Source organism: Chaetodon trifascialis, chromosome 1 (assembly GCF_039877785.1).
Source record: "Chaetodon trifascialis isolate fChaTrf1 chromosome 1, fChaTrf1.hap1, whole genome shotgun sequence".
In the NCBI taxonomy this organism is placed as follows: domain Eukaryota; kingdom Metazoa; phylum Chordata; class Actinopteri; order Chaetodontiformes; family Chaetodontidae; genus Chaetodon; species Chaetodon trifascialis.
Window position 1 is genome coordinate 16,008,215 of NC_092056.1, and position 18,146 is coordinate 16,026,360.

Here is an 18,146-nt window from a genome sequence, read left to right on the forward strand (position 1 = left end):
CACAATAAATTACATAACATCCTATTTATTATCAGCAGAATGTGCTTAAAGTGTCAAAGTAGTCATTCTGGTGTAAAAATGTCTCCTATGACTGATATACTGCATACTACATTAATCTATTGTATTAGTAGTACAAAAGTACTAAATGCACCATGCCAGCTATGGCTGTCAGATAAATGGAGTGGAATAGAGAGTATAATATTTCCTTCTGACATGCGTTGGAGTACAAGTATGAAGTAGCATGAAGTGGAAATACAGTAGAAATAATCAAGCATAGTAACTTCAGCATCTTAAATGCTCTTAATAAATGCTGCCCTTCTGCTCGAGTCCTCTTCAGTTAAATGCTGAGGCTAAGCTAAACCAAGCTAAGCTAAACCAAGCTAAGCTTAAATAAGATAAACTAAGCTGAACCTAGCAAAGATAAGATAAACTAAGCTAGCTGTGTATGTAACGGAGGAGGGGCTGTTTCTCAACGGCGCGACGACCACAGAAAGTGAAGTCAGTGTTCAGTGTGGACGAAGCTGGTCTCATGTCAGCTAATGGCTCAGAAGAGACGGACAGAGTAAAGTCTTCATTTATTCACCTTTCGGAAAAGTCTTTATTGGTCACTTTCAAACACTTTTTTAACATCGCGACACGGTGCGCAGCAGCAACGCCCCGGGGCTGGTGAGTAGTTAAACTGAGTTTCCAGGAAATGTCAGTCGAAGAAATCAGTCTGTAGCATCTGTCAGGAGTTAGCGAGGGGTTGAAAAGTTTCCTTTTCACTTCATTTCACTCGATTTATCTGCGTTTCAAACAGAAAACCGCTCGTCAGACCGGCCCTCATATAACCAAAGACCGTCGGGAAACATTTGTACACCTGCCTTTCCTCTCCTCAGATCTGTCAGCTTTTTCCACACATGCTGAATAACGTTAGAGAGCAACGCCGCCGCTGTTTACACAAGCAAAAGACGACTTTCTCCAAGAAGAACTTCATTTTATCATTATTTACCACAACGTCTAGGCATGTTTGGACCCATATGTAGAGGCTGCAATATGTCTGACAGAGCAGACTGGGAAGCTGGCATCCAGTTTAATTTCTTGTCTGGATCCATAAGTAGAAAAGCGATTATTTCTTGCCTCCTTTCCACCGGTGACACATGATGACCAGCTGAGGGTCAGTACACTTCCTGTTTGTTTGTTTGTTTGTTTGTTAGAGTAAATCGATTTGTTTAGTTGTTTGTGTCTCAATATGCGTTCTAAGTCCCTCGTGCTGCCTGCTGCTGCAGATAAAACCTGGCAAGGTATTTTAATGACTAGTCAGCAGCTTTGGCAGCCAGAAGTGTCTCAGATGGTGCATGGTGCCCCTTCTAATCATTAGATTTTATTTTTCAGTTGTCACACTTGTGCTGCACCCTTTAAAGTTTATGGTATGTGCATATCCGGATTTTCCCAAGGAGCTGCCGGCCTCTGTTGGATGACTGCCCAGGGTGGGTCTTCCACTTCACCCCAGCAATGATTAAAGCTGCTTTTTGTTTGCTGGCTGCCTCTGTGGGAGGAGGACTTGCCTGGCAAACACAGCTACCAGGTTAACTCCCACTGCAGGAGAAAATGTTAAGGTCGAGCTCAGAGTTTCCTCACTTCTGCTTTACTTAAACTTTATCTAAATAGGAAGACCTTATTGAGATTAAAAATGTCTTTCGAGAGAGTCCTGGCCAAAATGCAGAAATAACTACTTGCAGACAAACGGCATTAGGTAGATGACAAGAACAATGCCACGAAATCACAAATCTAAACCTAATATGAACCTACAAAAGACACCCCCAAGACCTTTCGAAAGACTGTCACACCCCTACTATGTTAATAGGGATGCCCCCAGGGCGAGATTAGCCCAAAATGCCCCATGGGGACCTGTTGACCCAAATTTCTCCTACTTTATGCACATTGTATATGTATTAGTTGGTAATTATTTTGTGGTAAGTTCATTAATCACACATCTCTTCTAGCATAATGCACCACGTAACCATAATGTGCACTGACAACACATCATCCATGTTTGGCTGTGGGACCCACACATGAAGATACCCTCTGTTCACCCTCTCTGCCCCTCACATGGCGGTTGGATCCACAAAATCTTAAATTTGGACTCATCAGACCAAAGTACAGATTTCCACTAATGTCCATTTCTTGGGTTTCTTGGTCGAAGCAATTCACTTTTTCTGGAGTGTCTCGGTCTCTGTTGTGGTTTCATTGCAGCGCTTTGGTCATGAGTGGCTGATTCACGCGGTCTCCTCTGAGATGTGTCTGCTACTTGAACTTTGAATTCTTTATGTGGGCTCTAATCTGAGATGCCATTAATTGGCAATTTCTGAGGCTGGTAACTGTAACTGTAATGTAATGAACTTATCCTGCATAGCAGAGGTAACTCTTGGTTTTACTTTCCTCTGGTGGTCTTCATGAGAACCAGTTTCAACAGAGTGCTTGATGGTTTTTGTGACCTTCAAAATTCTTGAGATTATGCAGATTGACTGATCTTTATGTCTTAAAGTAATGATGGACTGTCATTTACCTGTTGTACCAGACAAAGTGGTTTATGTGTTTTTTATTAAGGTGGGTGTCGCACTAATTTTCTGCTATTTAACTGCAGCTTGTGAGGCCCATTCCACTGAGGGGAGTCCTGTATTATGTTATCCCTTAAGCCTGAAGTACAACAGGGCCTCGTTTGTTGTCTGTTAAAAAGTTGTGGGAAACATGAGACTGTCTGATGTAATTTCTTCTTAACCTAAGTTAGTTTAACTTGCATAGTTTCGAAGGCTGAAAAGGTAGTTAATAAAAGTTGAAAGGCAGGACCCTCAACCACGAGCAGGGACTCACAGTGAAGCAATCTTAGAGGTCTTCTGGGCAACTTTCAGTGCTTTCTTAATGTTGGTTGTATTTGATCTGGAGAGCTCTCCATCCAGAGAAGAGGCCAGGTGGGGACATTGTTGTTTCAGAGAGGTTGATGTAAGGCAGGAAAAGGATGAGACTTGAAGTTCTTTGTCATTGTTGACAGCACTCTGTGTTTGCTCATTTCACGTGCACGATCACGCTCAGCCATCAGAGCATGCTCCTTTCCCACAGCTCTGATAGGACTGGGAAGTGTGATATGACTAGAAAATGGCCTTTGAAATTTTTTAGCACAGCTTCATGTGCTAGGCACACTATGCATGAACATTTACTTTCCTTCTTTTTATTGTAACATCCGCTATCCATTAACAGATTAAGATTATGCTATCTCTTGTTTTTGATTGGGGCTCAATAAGAAGTTGTCTGATCAGCGTGATAATAGTCTGCGGAAATTTGCTGACACAGTTTACAGCAGTGTGGTTTTGCTTGAGTGTCTCCTCTGTGACTGGTTGTCACTCAATCAGAACTCATTTGCTGACTCGAGTTTTTCTGTCAGGCTTTTAATATCAGTTACTTCGACAGACAAATGTTTATTTAATGTGTAACAGTGCATGTGTTTTCTCTACAGACACTCAAACATGGAGAGTGCACGTTGCAAATAACACTAATAATGTGTCAGTTCCATTAATCGACCCAGTTTCCTTTACTGTAGGCCAACGTGTGAGAACAGATTCCTCACCTAAATGTGGTGCAGCCAAATAAACGTTATTAATTGCACACTTCATGGCAAAAGGTCTACTGAGAACATGCGGTTGACATGTTATTAAGTACATCTAGCTAAAGCTAATGTAATCTACAGACCAGGAGGCATTGATTCATGTTTACAGTCATTTTAGGCCGTTGATAAAGAGAGGTTTAGAAATGTGGCTTAGTATTACACAATACAGCTCAGCACCACCACAAACCAGCATCCTTGAAAATTACCATGAAGTTGACTCAGTAACCCTTTAAAATAGTTTCAACAAAAAATTAACATCATAACCTCCGGGACTGTCGTCACAGACCGTATTAGTTTTAAAGAGGTGTACCTAATAAATGGGCAGTTGAGTGTGTCAGTTTGCCTTCTGACTAGAAGATAAGAGGAAAGTGGTGCAATGAAAGATGTCATGTGGCAGGAAGTTGTGAGTTTAAAGCTAATTTGCCATCTTGCTCGTGTGAATCTAAAGGTGTGATAGTTGTGATCTGATAACATTCATGATTTTCACTTATCAAGATGAAGCACGCTGGTGAGAAGTTACAATGTATTTTTACAGTTTCTATGGGCTTTAGTACGCAAAGAGTCTATTTATATTTCTTTTATTAATAACAGAGTGGGGTGGCAATCTTAACTGTGTGGGATGGTGGTTGCCTTGCCTCGTAGAGGACAGTAAAGATTTAAGTGTATCAGGAAACCATTACAAAGAGCTTTACAACAGAATAAACCAAATATGATGAAGAATAAGCAGTAAGGAGTAAAAAATCAAATTTAAAACACAATCATTTCATTTCAGTTTGTGTGAGTCTTGAGATTTGTTCAATAGTTGATGACAACTGATGCAACCTGAGCCTCTTTTAGCAGCCCTGAGGGAAAGGCCTATGGCTTTAAGAAGTTATAAATAAAACCTTATGTAGAACTTTTAACCTATCTCAGTCAAAAAAGGCCCACAGGCAGGAATGTGGACGTCATAGTTCTGGGGCTCGGTGGTCTTCGCTCACCGTTTATGGCCACACCAGTGCTCACGATGAGCCGTTTCCATCATGGTGCATTTATCATGGATCCTGATTTTGCACGAGACCTTAAGCTGCTTATGGCTCCAGATGAAAGGTTCACTGGGGGTTACAGCAAAGGAATGTAAGACTTGTCTCAATGCTTTTCTGCACACTGGTCATATGATACATCTGCGCTTTCTTTTTGACCCCAGTTGGTCAACCATGTTGAGTGAACATGTTTCATCAGTAGATATTGTGTGCTTCTCCTTGTGTAAGTGCAAGAAATCACGTTCCTCTGCACACAAGTCCTTAATACATATCAACAAGCTGCTAATCTGTAGAGAGAAATTACAGCTAGGTTCTTGCCATAGTTACAGTAATTGGCCAGAATCTTGAGTGTGGTCTGTTTTGGTGTGTGTCTGTGGCTGGAGATGGACAGATGAATTTAAATGCTTCCTGTCACTGTGTCAGTATGATGAAAGAGCTCTTTCGTTATACACATTAGCCCACAATGCCATGAACTGAAGGTCTTGTGTAATATTGGAAAAGTGTAAAAGATACTATGTATTTCTCTGTCCAGCACTGGATTAAACTACACAGTGCACAAGCCTCACCGAGGTGGACATGAGCCTGTTTCCCTTGTTTCTTTTGAGATATGTGAGAAAATGTGAAAAATGAATACATGCATTAGTATTTGGGAAGCTAAGGCTACACATTGTCACTGGTAGATTTTCACTGGTCCATTAGAATATAGATGAACAACAACCGATTTCCACATGAAAACGGTTGCAACACTTGTGCATTTTGTACTTTAGGTCAACAAAAGGGTGCATTGCATAAAAGGCAAAACTGACTGGACGAATATCTCATTTATTTAATCTTTGTTGTCAGATTTGTTCCTCCTTCCATGGTAAGGTCCTTGTCAGAGCACCAGAACCTTTGAAACAGCTGGGCACTGCAGTTTTTAGCAGGAGTAAATAGTGCATTTGTTAAGGAATATTTTCAGATGGTTTTCTGTGGTGGTGGATGAATACGCATTGAATAGAGTATGTACAGCATTAGGACAGTATGTGGAGCAATGCCTTAAAATCAACAGCACTGCAAAGGAACATGTCACAACGTGTTAGCGCTGCTCATTGATGTGTTTTTCATAGTTTTTTGAAGACAATGGAGCTCTATGGCACAGAGGAATAATCTGTATCTGTAATCTGGTTAATCTTTTTAACCCTGGTAGATCCTGTACATCCTGGTCATATGGTGCACCTATTTAACAATATATGTCAAAACAAAACAAAAAATCTATTTCTTTGTTTTCTTGTTTCTAAATCCAAACATGTTTTCTTCCTGTAAAACAAAATATAATATGTGGTTACACACGCTTGAACCAACCATCTTCAGCCAATAGTATCATGACATCCACCCATCAATCAATCTTTAACTTCAGCAGCACAGAGCTAAGAGTCATTAGTTAGCTAGCTCGCATCAGCACGACACGACGGTGTGGAAAGAGGAGAGTAGTCTTCTATGATTTAATGGAGTCTAGCATCCACTGCTGAGTCACTGTAATTCACCATGTTTGTTATCATATGCCCAATTTTCAATGTTCAGATCAAATGTTATGTCCCACCTGCCGATCCTGTTTCACTCACGATCCTCAGTCTACTTCACAATTTCTTCTCTGTCATTTTGGGTCTTGAAAAAAACAAGCACCACTTCATTTTGGATTCATTTCTGTGCCAAATAGTGTGATTTTGGGTTGACTGAGTCGTTTTGTTTGTGCTTTTCAGAAATTAAGCACTCAGTATGTCTGACGGGGACTATGATTACCTCATCAAATTCCTAGCCCTCGGTGACTCTGGGGTGGGAAAAACAAGCTTCCTCTACCAGTATACAGATGGCAAGTTTAACTCCAAGTTCATCACTACAGTCGGAATAGACTTCAGAGAAAAAAGAGTGGTAAGTTTAATCAATTCTGAATAAAATGGAGGTCCTTTGTTCAATATGTGACTAAAAGCACACATGGAGTTTAAACTCTGGGATGTAACATTTCCTCGTGTCCAAGTGTGCTACAGCCATTTATGGCTGCCTCATTAGGGGCTTAAATGCATTCCTGCACCATTAAGTAACTCTCTTATGACAAAAGACTACTGATGAATGTTGCAACAGAAGTCCAAGTTATGACTAACGTAGATGAACGGCAGAAACCACCCTCCTTGAGAATAAACACTTCATGCCATTTGCTAACAGGTGAGCAGTATTCATATTTACTCAATAGTCACTCTTTAATGGTGCTGACCTGCAGCTCCAAGAATATATACTGTATAGTCTGATGCCTGAGTAAAAGAGTTTGTCATAGTTATATTCAGACAATCTGGCATGATTTAAGTGACTGTTCATCGATGCACATCATTGTCTTTTTATTAGAAGTGTTTCCATCGCTTCTGATGAATAAAAATAAAGACAGTAATAAATACAGCATAAAGAAAATTTAAAACTACATGTTTGACAATGACAGCTGTGATTCGACAATGTCAATATCCCTTTTAGTCATCATGGTTGCAGCACAATAAGTAATTCCAGTGTGTCCTCAAACACTCCCAGAGCTGTGCATCCGGTCTTTAATTGTTAAAATCGATCATGCATGAAAATGAAACACCAGTCAGGGTTTTTCCTGCTCCATGAAATGACTTTAGTTGTATCAAATCATTCAAGTGTATAGAAGGATGGAAACCACTCCCAAATATGGCAAATAGATCTGATCTGCAGAAATCATATTTTGTGCAGTGAAACCTCAGTAACAATAATGTTTATGAATTTCTGCCAGCATCCTGCTGACCATGAAACACCAGATTAATACTGCTAATCTTTTATAATACATTCAAATCAGTGAAAACTCTATCAGAAAGGAGTTCGTCAGCTATGCTCCAAATACAACTCACCATTGAACAGGCTCGCTTTTTTAAGGACTGACAAGAATTTCTATTCGATGTACTTTTGTGAGAGAGATCACTTTTAGATATGAAAAGGCACCTTTACATTGGCTGTACATCTTGAAGTTTGTTTCTGTGTAAAGAAGCCCCTTACCAAAGTGAGCTGAAGACAGTCGCTGAGTTATAGCTGAAGGAAAATAATTTGAAACAGTTTCCCCAAAGGATCAATAAAGTATATCTGATTCTGATTCTGACTCTGAAACTCCGCTCAGAACATCGATACAAGCAAAGTAAACAGAGCTAGTTTGTGGTCTGACCTTTGGTTGCCCTCCTCGACAGCTCAGCATCATTCATGAAACCTGTCTAGATAATTAGCTAACATCAGGAGCTGGATTGTTGTTTTGTTTTTTCTAGTGGAGGAAGATGTGCAAACAAACTTTTCCTTCCAAATTCCCTCTTTCAGTCCATCAGTAACAACAGCAAACAACGTTCCTACAACACAACTCATCCACTTTGAGATTTAATGTTTTGTCTGTTGACATCATCTTCATAGTCAGTTAAATTTAGTGCAAAGAGCGTCCACAGTTAGTTTAACCTCACTTGTGTCTGTTTACATCAGGTTTACAAATCAACGAGTCCAGATGGATCTTCAGGTAAAGCACAGAAGATCCATCTGCAGCTGTGGGATACTGCAGGACAGGAGAGGTATATGAAGCACTTCTACCAGCACTTTCCTCAGACCTCGTCTTCTCTTTGGTTGCTTTTCTCTTTTAATTATATCTCTCATGAAGTGTACTTTTCTTTCTGAATGGTACCAGGTTTCGGAGTTTGACGACAGCGTTCTTCAGAGATGCAATGGGTTTCCTCCTCCTGTTTGACCTCACGAATGAACAAAGTTTCCTCAATGTCAGAAACTGGATGAGTATGTCCTCTGATATGTCACTCAAAATGTCCACTTTTAGCCATTAAAGTGATGATTCTTCAAAAAATAACTGGACATTTGATTATATTGCATCCCTTTTTGACTGTCGAAGGACTTTCAGTCTGGCTCATGAAAAAATGATGCAGGGCTGCTGTTAGAGGCAAAATATTCTGATAAAACATGAAATCCTCCAGTTATGAAGAAGTCTTTCTGAGCTACTGCTTTTACTGTGCTCATTGTTTTTTTTAATTCAGGTGAATATAATGCATTAATGCTGGCTTGAAATCTTTCGCAGAAGCAAAGATATTGCACGTTGAAATGGGACTGAATGCATAATAAACTGCTGAATGTATCTTTCAGGTCAGTTACAGATTCACGCATACTGCGAAAGTCCAGATGTCATTCTGTGTGGCAACAAATGTGACCTGACAGACCAGAGAGCAGTGAGTGAGGCAGAGGCCCGTGAGCTGGCAGAGAAGTATGGGTATGTCTCAGTTTTGATCCATCTGTACATGAACCTCTCCCTTAAGTGTTTGACAAGAAGGCAGTGGCTGCGTTGTTTGCCAAGGACTGCAGGAGAATGTTAGACTAAATTAGTTCTCCTCGAAAAGCAAATATTTGTGCACATGTGTAAAATAACCTGCCAGACACGCCCTTACTAAAAACCCAGATATAAGATATTTTAAAGTAGACCAAAGTTTTTCCATCTTTTTATGGGAACTGGAGCTCCTCTTTCCCCTCTAAACCAGGTCAAGGTTTGTGTTCCACCGCAACTGGTAGCAGGAGTCTGTAGTCCCGTTTTTATGACCAGTGTTTTGTTCCATGCAGGATCCCGTACTTTGAGACAAGTGCTGCTAACGGGCAGAATGTCAGCGAGGCTGTGGATGTCCTGCTGGATCTTATCATGAAGAGGATGGAGCGATGTGTTGACAAGTCCTGGATCCCTGATGGGACCGTCCGAGTTAATGGACCCACCAACCCAGACACCTCTGAGGGATCTGATAAGAGCAAATGTGCATGTTAGAATGATGATGAGACATTGTGGTTACGCATCTGTGTCCGTAATAGTGGTGAAAAAATAGGAAGGCAACCAAGTTTAACAGTGGGAGTATGTATGTACTTTCATATATATGTACATACACACACACACACACACACACACACACAATATAGCGTTCTCTGTTAGGTGAAACTTGACATTATTTGTGTCCTTTGCCCCACAAATCAGTGCATTACTGATGTACTTTCATTGACATGCTGTATTATTTGTCAGTATAGAGTGAAGTGTCTTTTGAATATGGGCATTTCATTTCAATCCATATCATTTGTCTTTTGAATAATTACTTAATGTTTTAGTGTGGGATATTTATTTGTTGTGATGCATGGCTGAAACATCCAACTGTAGTCATCAGCTGGGTATGCTGATCATATTTTCAGGTATACATTTTGTGCTCCAAGTCGCAGCCGAGTGAGCTGCCCTGCCAGATGAATATATATATATGCTATAAATATGCTGTTAATGCTCTGTACTTGCTGCAAGATTAGCGTATTTTCACACTGCAATTAACTCAAGGAAGAAGCCACTTTTGTAAAAATTGAGGAGTAACTCCACAGTAGTTTATCTTGTATTACAGACCCATGCAAAAAATAGAAATGCAAATTCTTACTGTAGCCTTTGTGCACATTTTAATCGGTTTTGAAGACGGCACAGCTCACTTAATTCCATTTCAATTCACTGCCAAATGGTTCCTGCTTCCTTCCAATTAAATAGATATACATTCAAACAAGTATTGCCCCTAATACCAAGATTTAAGACTGAGAAGTTCCATCTTCAGTCCTGACATAGTTTCATGACTCTCACCTGCAGCTCGCACAGAGTCAATGATGTCTACTGTTTTGAACTCCAGATGTTTTATAGTTCAAAGGATTTTCTTAGGTGAGATAGTTGCACTTGATGCACAGGTCTCAGAATGATACTAAATGAACATTAGTTATTCCAAGGGGTCCCACAGTCTTTCACAGTGGAGGTGGTGGGCCAACTTGCCTGAAACAGCGACCATCTCTGTCACCAGCATAAATAATGTATACACTTTCATGAAATAAAGCATTGAACTTCAGGGAAAATGAGCAGAGGTGCTATTTCACACAGCAAATGCTAGATTTTTAATGTTGTTTTGGCCATCATCTACTAATTTAATCATAAATTTAGCAAAAAGAGTATTTACACCTATGAAACCACTTTAACTGTAATGTGACAAATTTTAGCCAAACTGCAATAGTTTCATGCACAGATCCACATTTCTTTTATTACACTGTCATGCTTTCCTGTATAAAAGGGTGAATGTGATGTTTTAATTAAGACACAGTATATTTTCCACTCACTATTTCAATCCACAGATTAGGAAATCTGTTAAATCCAATTTGATTTTATTAGTAAGACTAAACTGAATTTTTTTTTTCATATTTTCAATTGTGCCATACAGTTTCATATGCAAAATATGTAAATTATGTCCAACAATAAACATTTTTATTTATGTGTTCTGTAAAGCAGAATCTCATGTTATCTAATCAATCCAGTTTTTCTGAGAAGTGGTTTAACAGCATGGCCGCAGGTGTCCTCAGCCCCTGCAGGGGGCAGCACCTCCCCTGAACCGCTCCACAAACACGAGTGTTCGGCGACGAAGAAGCGCCATCAAACCCAAACAACCTGAACTGTGGGAGTGTTGTAGGAAGGTATCTGAAACATTTTCCATTTGTTTTGGCAACTTTGTTATTCATTGCTAAGATATATGTTACCGAGATGGCAGTTTTACAGAAAGCCAAGTCTTGAACCCCGAAAAACGTATACTTTAGAGTAAAGCACACCATTTGTATTTTTATTTTAAACTTTCGCTTCAGTGCTCTTTAGCTGGCTAGCTAACGTCAAGCTGTTTGGTCATTGCATTGTTTTTTTTTTGTAACAGAAAGTCAAACACAGGTTGAAATAACTTTACGCAGAAAAAAAGACACAACCATTAACTCAAATGGTTTTCATTAGGTGTCCAGCTCTGAATCTTTTTTGTCATATTGTCACTACAGTACAAATAGCAGCTGGCTAACGTTACCACAACTAGCTGTTAGTTTAACACGACATGACAGCAGAATGACTTTTTTCTGTCAAAAACTAAAAGTAAATGAACAAAGCTCAAGCTGAAAGTCATCACGTTTAATTGGATGTGGTTATGGAAAGACAGGTCTTTCCATTGTTAACCACAATTAGAACATTTATCTCCATAATAAAGAACATCATCGCTGTTGACACATAGATTAACACTGGCTAATGCATTTCAAGCTCACTTAGTATTCAGTACTAATAAGTGCTTATAAGTGATGGTTGTCTTGGTTGTCACAAGCACACTCACACAAATATAAACCTGCATGATACATGATGAGCAGTCTGGGTAGGATCAAAGCAGGTATGTGTGTGTATTTCTCTGGAAACACAGAAGACGACTCCCAGAGAGACTCTACACATGAGGCTGACATGAGGTTCAGTTAATCAAATGGTGTGTTTATTCTTGCAGAATGCCTTTGAATTTCTGCCCTCAGTGTGGGACAAAGTTGCAGCCTGGCTTCAGATTTTGTCCATCATGTGGGGAGAAGCTTCCCTGTCCTGCTGATGAATCTGGACCTGTGAGCTCAACGGCGTCTCCATCCAAACAGGATGGAACAGCAGCATCAGTAGTTAGAACGAGCCTTGCTTTAAGCACAAGTTATGAGCCCACGGACAGTAAGGCAATATATCTTAGTGTTATTCATAGATTTTAGACCTTGTGTGCTTATAAACTTTTGTGGGAAATGAATATTCTCTCTTTCTACAGCCCATGCGTGTATCACCTCCACTCCAGTTACAGCTCGTCCTGCACTGCGAAAGACGCGTAACTCCCTTCGTTTGGACAAAGAAGTTAAATTCAACATTAAAGATGCCACTCCACCCGTGGTGCCCTCCATGAATCACATCAGAGATGACACAACTGAAGGTTATTAAGCTGCCCTGGAAGCAGCTGCTCTGCTTTGCTGTTATAAATGAGAGATTTGCATTTAAGTTTTCATTTAGTTTGAGGTATAAGAGAAGTAACCACAGAGACTGTAAACCAGATGTTTGTGACATGTAGCTTTAAACTTCCAGCAACACAAACTGGTGACGCAGGTTTAATTTGACAGCTGACACCTTACTTTATAACAAAATGCTGTGATTTCTATCCACAGATAATGGCGTTGGGCTGGTTGGAACTCCTTCAAAGCAGCACACAGTCAGTTTTAAACTCGACGCAGCAGTAGAACCAACTTTAAAGTCTTCCTCTTCCCCTGTCACAAAATCCCCTCGATCTGGTGAGCTGAAACACAACACAGCACACACAAACACAGCGTCTCTCTTCTGTCATAATCTTTTCTCTCATCCATCTTGATTGTGGCTGGATCCATATGCAGTCAGAGGCAAGGCGAAGCTCTCCAGCCCTGCTGATAAAACAACAAGGAAGGCAGAGGAATCAACGGTCGACAGCTTTCCTGTGGCAGTCGCTTCCTCCGTTTCCGCACCAATTTCCAGGTCTCCTTTAAAAGGTGAGCAAAAACTCCCTATCGCCATATGACATGAATTCACAGCTTTTTAAGTGAATATCATCATTAATAAGAGGAGGAAAAAGACTTATGATTTGGTTTGTAATCAGGCTCACTGGAGAAATATGGTTAATCTTTCCAGGGAACTGTGTTGCACACCCTGACATAACCTGTAACTGTGACATCCATCCTGCTCTCTCCTTGTGTTTTCTTTGCACTGTCTGCTGTCAGAAAAAAACACATGAACACATTAAAAGGACATCTTGAAAAAAATCCTCATCTTTTTGCCAGAGCATTGTAATAGTTATGTATTTCTAAATAGGAGATGTTTTATTGTAATGTAGTTGTAAATCAGTTTGCTTTCAGCTAACCAGATTTATTTACAGTGTTTTTTACTCTTTGAGGTCATTTTAAACCCAGGGATATCGACTGTCTAGTTGTGCATCATTCTTTTCTTTTAAGTGGTAACAGTGCCTTTTCTCTCATCATGCACACAGCAGAATTGGTTAGACATGTTTTGTATGCATGTTCAGCTACAGGGAAAAGCAAAGCCAAGAGGGCAAAGCATGCATCTGTTGTGGAGCCGCTGCAGGAAGGTGAGGAGGTGATGGACACGACAGGCAAGAAGTGGGAGCTTGGGAAACTGCTCAGTCAGAGCACGACAGAGCTCATCTATGAAGGTGAGACAGTACATGACATGGGAGCACATAGTGGAAGGTGAAATGAATGTACAATTAAACTGTCTATTATTCTGGGACAGTTAGAGTGTATAGTGTGAGGATAATTAATAAGTAAAAATAAAGAACAGAGTATCAGAATTGAAAAATGGTGTTTATTGTTTTATTGAAACCTCTTACTAAACTCTCTGTTTCCAGTATCTGAGTTCTGTGTGTTTAACAGTTTCTTTGATCTACACAATCTGTTTTCATGCAGTTATTAAAGTAGATGTTGTTTTGTCAGACACAAAAGAGATGACTGACAGAGTTTAGGGGATGTGACTCTAAAAACAAGCGAGAGTTAAAAGCAGAAAAGAGCCTTCTTATGCCAATATGTTTTGTCCTTTTCAATTTTCCAAACAGTTTTCCGATCCAACTCTAAAGAATCAAACCACATCCTCAAACTGGTAAGTGAACACCACCTCAGCACCCATCCAGAAACTGCTGAATTAGTATGTGTCACTGAGATTCCAAAAATACACACATAATTGCTTTCCCACATGTGTATTCATTAACAAATCAATTCTTTTTATTTGTTTTATTTCTTTTAATTCATACTTTTTTAGTTTAGTGGCATCAATTCAGTTTCTCTGATCTTTCTTCCTCTCAGGGAGCTAAAGATGGAAGAATCTTCAATGAGCAGAACTTTCTTCAGAGGGCTGCTAAACCTGCATCAGGTGAGGGTTTAGTGTGTTTCCTCTCAAGTTCAGCACCTCCTGACACCTCTCTGAGGGCCCTTTCACACCTGTAGCTCGGTTCATTTGCTCCAGATAAAGAGAAAACAAAAATGATCCATTGTTGTGTTTTAGCTTTGGTAAACTTCTTGTTCACATTAACTTTTCAAGACGAGTGAACTCGAAGTTATACAGACCGACAGGAAACTCTTTGATTGGACACTTACGGCGATTTTCATCCTGCATCATCGGGACCAACGTGGGGAAATCTGGTGACAATTTATGCTGCTCTTTAAACCTTCTGATGTGTTTATCTGGGTTCTTTGGTGTCACAAAGAGCTCAAGAATAAATAGCTGATTATAAGCATTATTACTATTATTAGGCTGCAAATGACCGCATGTTGTTAGTAATGAAGAGGCGGATGAAAGGGAGGTAGGTCTTGTCAGCCTACAGTAATGATATGGGGCTTATTACTGTTACATCACTGTCTCACACCTGAACTGACGAAGTACACAGAGCAGGAAACAAGCACAACAATGTTTGACCTGTTAATGTGGGAAAGTACCCGTGTTGACATACATACATACCTGTTACCCAGGCTTCCAGATGAAGCCAGCAAGAGAAATAAACTTTGTTAAAACAAAGCTAGCAGCAGTATTTATCAGCTGTAAGAACGTTTCACTGTTTATTTTAACCCTAACAGTTTGATCAAAAATCCTAGTTTGGTGACAGAACCACCAAAACTACAGTGTGAAATAGACAGTAAGAAGGATTCTGCCAGTCTGTCATGTGATCACATAAATGCATCCATCTTTCATTTCATACTCTGCTAATACTTGACTCATGGTACTCTGTCTCTGTGTTTGTCTCCCTCTAGTGGACAAATGGATCAAACAAAACAAGATGGATTTTCTGGGGATTCCTTCCTGTGCTGGCTTTGGTCTTCATGCAGATTCTTACAGGCACAAAAAAAGTTTATTTCTGAATATTTACAAATATTTATTGTGAATACTGAATCTGAAATCACTTTGTTTTAACTTCTGCTGTATGTTTTCTTCTTTCTTTTTTTATACAGGTTTCTGATTTTTCCCAGCATGGGTCAGTCTCTCCAGTCTGTCATGGAGGAGGAAGATGAGCTTCTGTCAGAGAAAGTTGTTCTTCAGCTCGCCTGCAGAATCGTGAGTGTAAACTTATCAGATTGTTTTTCACACGATATTCTTAGTCACCAAAAAATACACAATCCAGAACTCGTAAAGAACTGTGACTCAGTAAGTGGTTGCATTTCTTTGTCCTTGCAGTTAGATGTGCTGCAGTACATCCATTCAAACGAGTATGTTCACGCTGATATTAATGCAGAAAACATTTACATCAAACCAGGACAGAAATCACAGGTGAGAAATACTCTGAAGTACAACCACTAATCTGTCAGCAATAACAACTGAACTGTGTTTCACGCTGACCACCCTTTGCTTGTGTGTGCGTGTCTGTGTGTGTGGTTAGGTATACCTAGTAGGATACTGCCATGCTTTCAGGTACTGTCCTGGTGGACAGCATGTAGAGTACCGTGAAGCCAGCAGAACCCCACACGAGGGCACCCTGGAGTTTATCAGCCTGGATGCACACCAGGGAGCAGGTGAGTCACTGCTGTGGTTCACTGACTCCTTGTTCCACTAACCTCAGCAAATCATTTCCCTCCACGAGATACTGTAAACCAAACGCTACCAGATTGATTTTCTTCCCTCCATGAGGAAACCTGCACTCCTCCCACGGTCCATCTGTCTGCACAGCCATCAGGCTTCACATAATAAGACTTTTCATGTGAAGCTGGTTGTGATATTCTTTGGTATAAAAGGTTCTTTCAGCATTTGACTTGTTTGACCATGTAAACAACGACAACAACAGCAATGTGGTATGTACATCTGAGGGTAGCATTGTGATGTTTTATGAAGGTTAATCTGGTGTGTGTTCTCCTTTCAGCTCCGTCTCGACGCAGCGACCTGCAGTCTCTGGGTTACTGCATGCTGCGCTGGCACACAGGGACGCTGCCGTGGACTGTCCTTACTCACCCAGACCAGATAGCCACACAGAAACGGAGGTGAGACAGCATTCATCATCAGATTAGTCTGACAATGCAAAGAAAATGCAAATGACTCAAAAACTCTCTTTGTAGGTACATGGAGGACGTTCCTGCATTGTTAAGTCACTGCTTTGGGAAGAAGAGAGTTTCCAGTGAGTTAAAATGTTTATTTACCATAAAACAAGTGTGTGATTATACGGATGCACTTTGCTGAGTGTGTGTGTGTGTGTGTGTGTGTGTGTGTGTGTGTGTGTGACTGTGACGTTTTAGGTGCATTTCAAACCTACCTGGCCACAGTGATGAGTCTGCAGTACTCTGAGCAGCCAGACTACTCCGCGCTGAAGGCCGGACTCTCTGGCACTTTGCTGCAGCTCGGGGGGTCACCGGAGAAGCTGCTCAGTTTTTAGGTGAGGGCAGAAGCAACATGCAGCATGCATCAACATGCACCTGGGTGTCTGGTCAGCAGCAGGCATTGTTAGGAGACATTGTGACCCAGAGCTGTTGTGAACTTAAATAGCACATTTACAGATGCTCCTCCTGCAGCTTCACTTTTACATGAAAGACAGATTTTACAGTACCAGAAGTTTGGGGTGTAAGCAACATGTGTTTGAGACACAAATAATTCAGTTGACATTATATCGTGAACATCTGTATTCTCATGTCCAGAGAGCTTTGGGTCTGCAGCTGATTGTTCTAATAGGCTCATCACTGATGAATTAATTAATGTTGGAGGTGGAAGATGTGCTTAGTGCTGGAAACACACTGATCCCAGCTTCAGTCCTGACTCGAAAACAGGAGACACAATGAATCCAAATAACTTCAACACCCAGTTTTACACACACACACACACACACACCAAGGCTTGGTTTCATATGCATGTAATTTCCACTGGGGGGTGGGGGTGGGCATGTCTAAGGTTTCTGTTAATGACAGTTTGTGTGTTAAACACGTTACCATTATAAGAAATCTGAGACACGTCGCTCTCACCCACAGTGGAAATTACACCCAGAACCCTAAACATCACACTGTGTCTATGCTGAAATTAAACACTTATGTGTGATAATATTCAAATGTAATACTGCGTTTCATTTTCAGAGATATGGAACAAAGAAGGCAGAAGATGGACTGTTTCTTAGTTTGTTTTATCTTTGGTGTTTTATTGCACTGAAAGCAGAGTGTTGTAGATCAGTTTGTGACACTCACAGCAGGTTAATGGGTTTTGTTTGGGATCATTGTTTCAATCAATCGTGATATTGTTGTGGTTTGTTGGAGAAAAATGGCACTGAGGGGTTTAGCATTACAAAGGGTGACATGAATGAGAGGGAGGTGAGTTCTTAAGTTCTGATGCTCAGTTTTGTGACATGGACACTATCAGTTCAATGAGACCGTGTTCTTCTACACTTTGTCTGGTTTTAGGTATTTTAACTGATTACTTGTTCCAAATGTTTTTAATTAATTTATCAATTTCTTAAAACCGCTATGACACAAAATTATTGTTGCTGAACATTTCCTGAAAATGTGGACTCCACAACCCTTTAGTGTGTGTACACATAGTTCATTTGCTTTAATAAAATTGCTGTATTTCCCACTAAAATTGCCTTCAGCAAATGTTT

The 18,146-nt window shown here is 40.3% G+C and overlaps 2 protein-coding genes across 3 annotated transcripts; both read left to right on the top strand.

The window, feature by feature from the left end:
• The first annotated feature begins 482 nt into the window (after positions 1 to 482).
• On the top strand, positions 483 to 11,014 carry rab27a (RAB27A, member RAS oncogene family). Its single transcript, XM_070961156.1, has 6 exons — positions 483 to 666; positions 6,402 to 6,570; positions 8,164 to 8,249; positions 8,363 to 8,466; positions 8,827 to 8,950; positions 9,295 to 11,014. Exons 2-6 carry the CDS (start codon positions 6,418 to 6,420, stop codon positions 9,488 to 9,490), a joined length of 663 nt encoding a protein of 220 aa, XP_070817257.1. The 5' UTR covers positions 483 to 666; positions 6,402 to 6,417; the 3' UTR covers positions 9,491 to 11,014.
• Positions 11,015 to 11,138: 124 nt separating this feature from the next.
• vrk3 (VRK serine/threonine kinase 3) lies at positions 11,139 to 18,138 on the top strand. Of its 2 annotated transcripts, none has more exons than XM_070993395.1 (16): positions 11,139 to 11,199; positions 12,030 to 12,235; positions 12,327 to 12,485; positions 12,715 to 12,837; positions 12,937 to 13,068; positions 13,599 to 13,745; positions 14,145 to 14,188; positions 14,392 to 14,458; positions 15,334 to 15,418; positions 15,532 to 15,634; positions 15,755 to 15,847; positions 15,957 to 16,089; positions 16,434 to 16,551; positions 16,627 to 16,685; positions 16,804 to 16,940; positions 17,629 to 18,138. In XM_070993395.1, exons 2-15 carry the CDS (start codon positions 12,031 to 12,033, stop codon positions 16,938 to 16,940), a joined length of 1,605 nt encoding a protein of 534 aa, XP_070849496.1. In that variant the 5' UTR covers positions 11,139 to 11,199; position 12,030; the 3' UTR covers positions 17,629 to 18,138. The 2 variants fall into 2 exon arrangements, with proteins under 2 accessions (XP_070849496.1, XP_070849575.1); XM_070993474.1 differs by having other exon boundaries at positions 11,155 to 11,921.
• Positions 18,139 to 18,146: the final 8 nt, after the last annotated feature.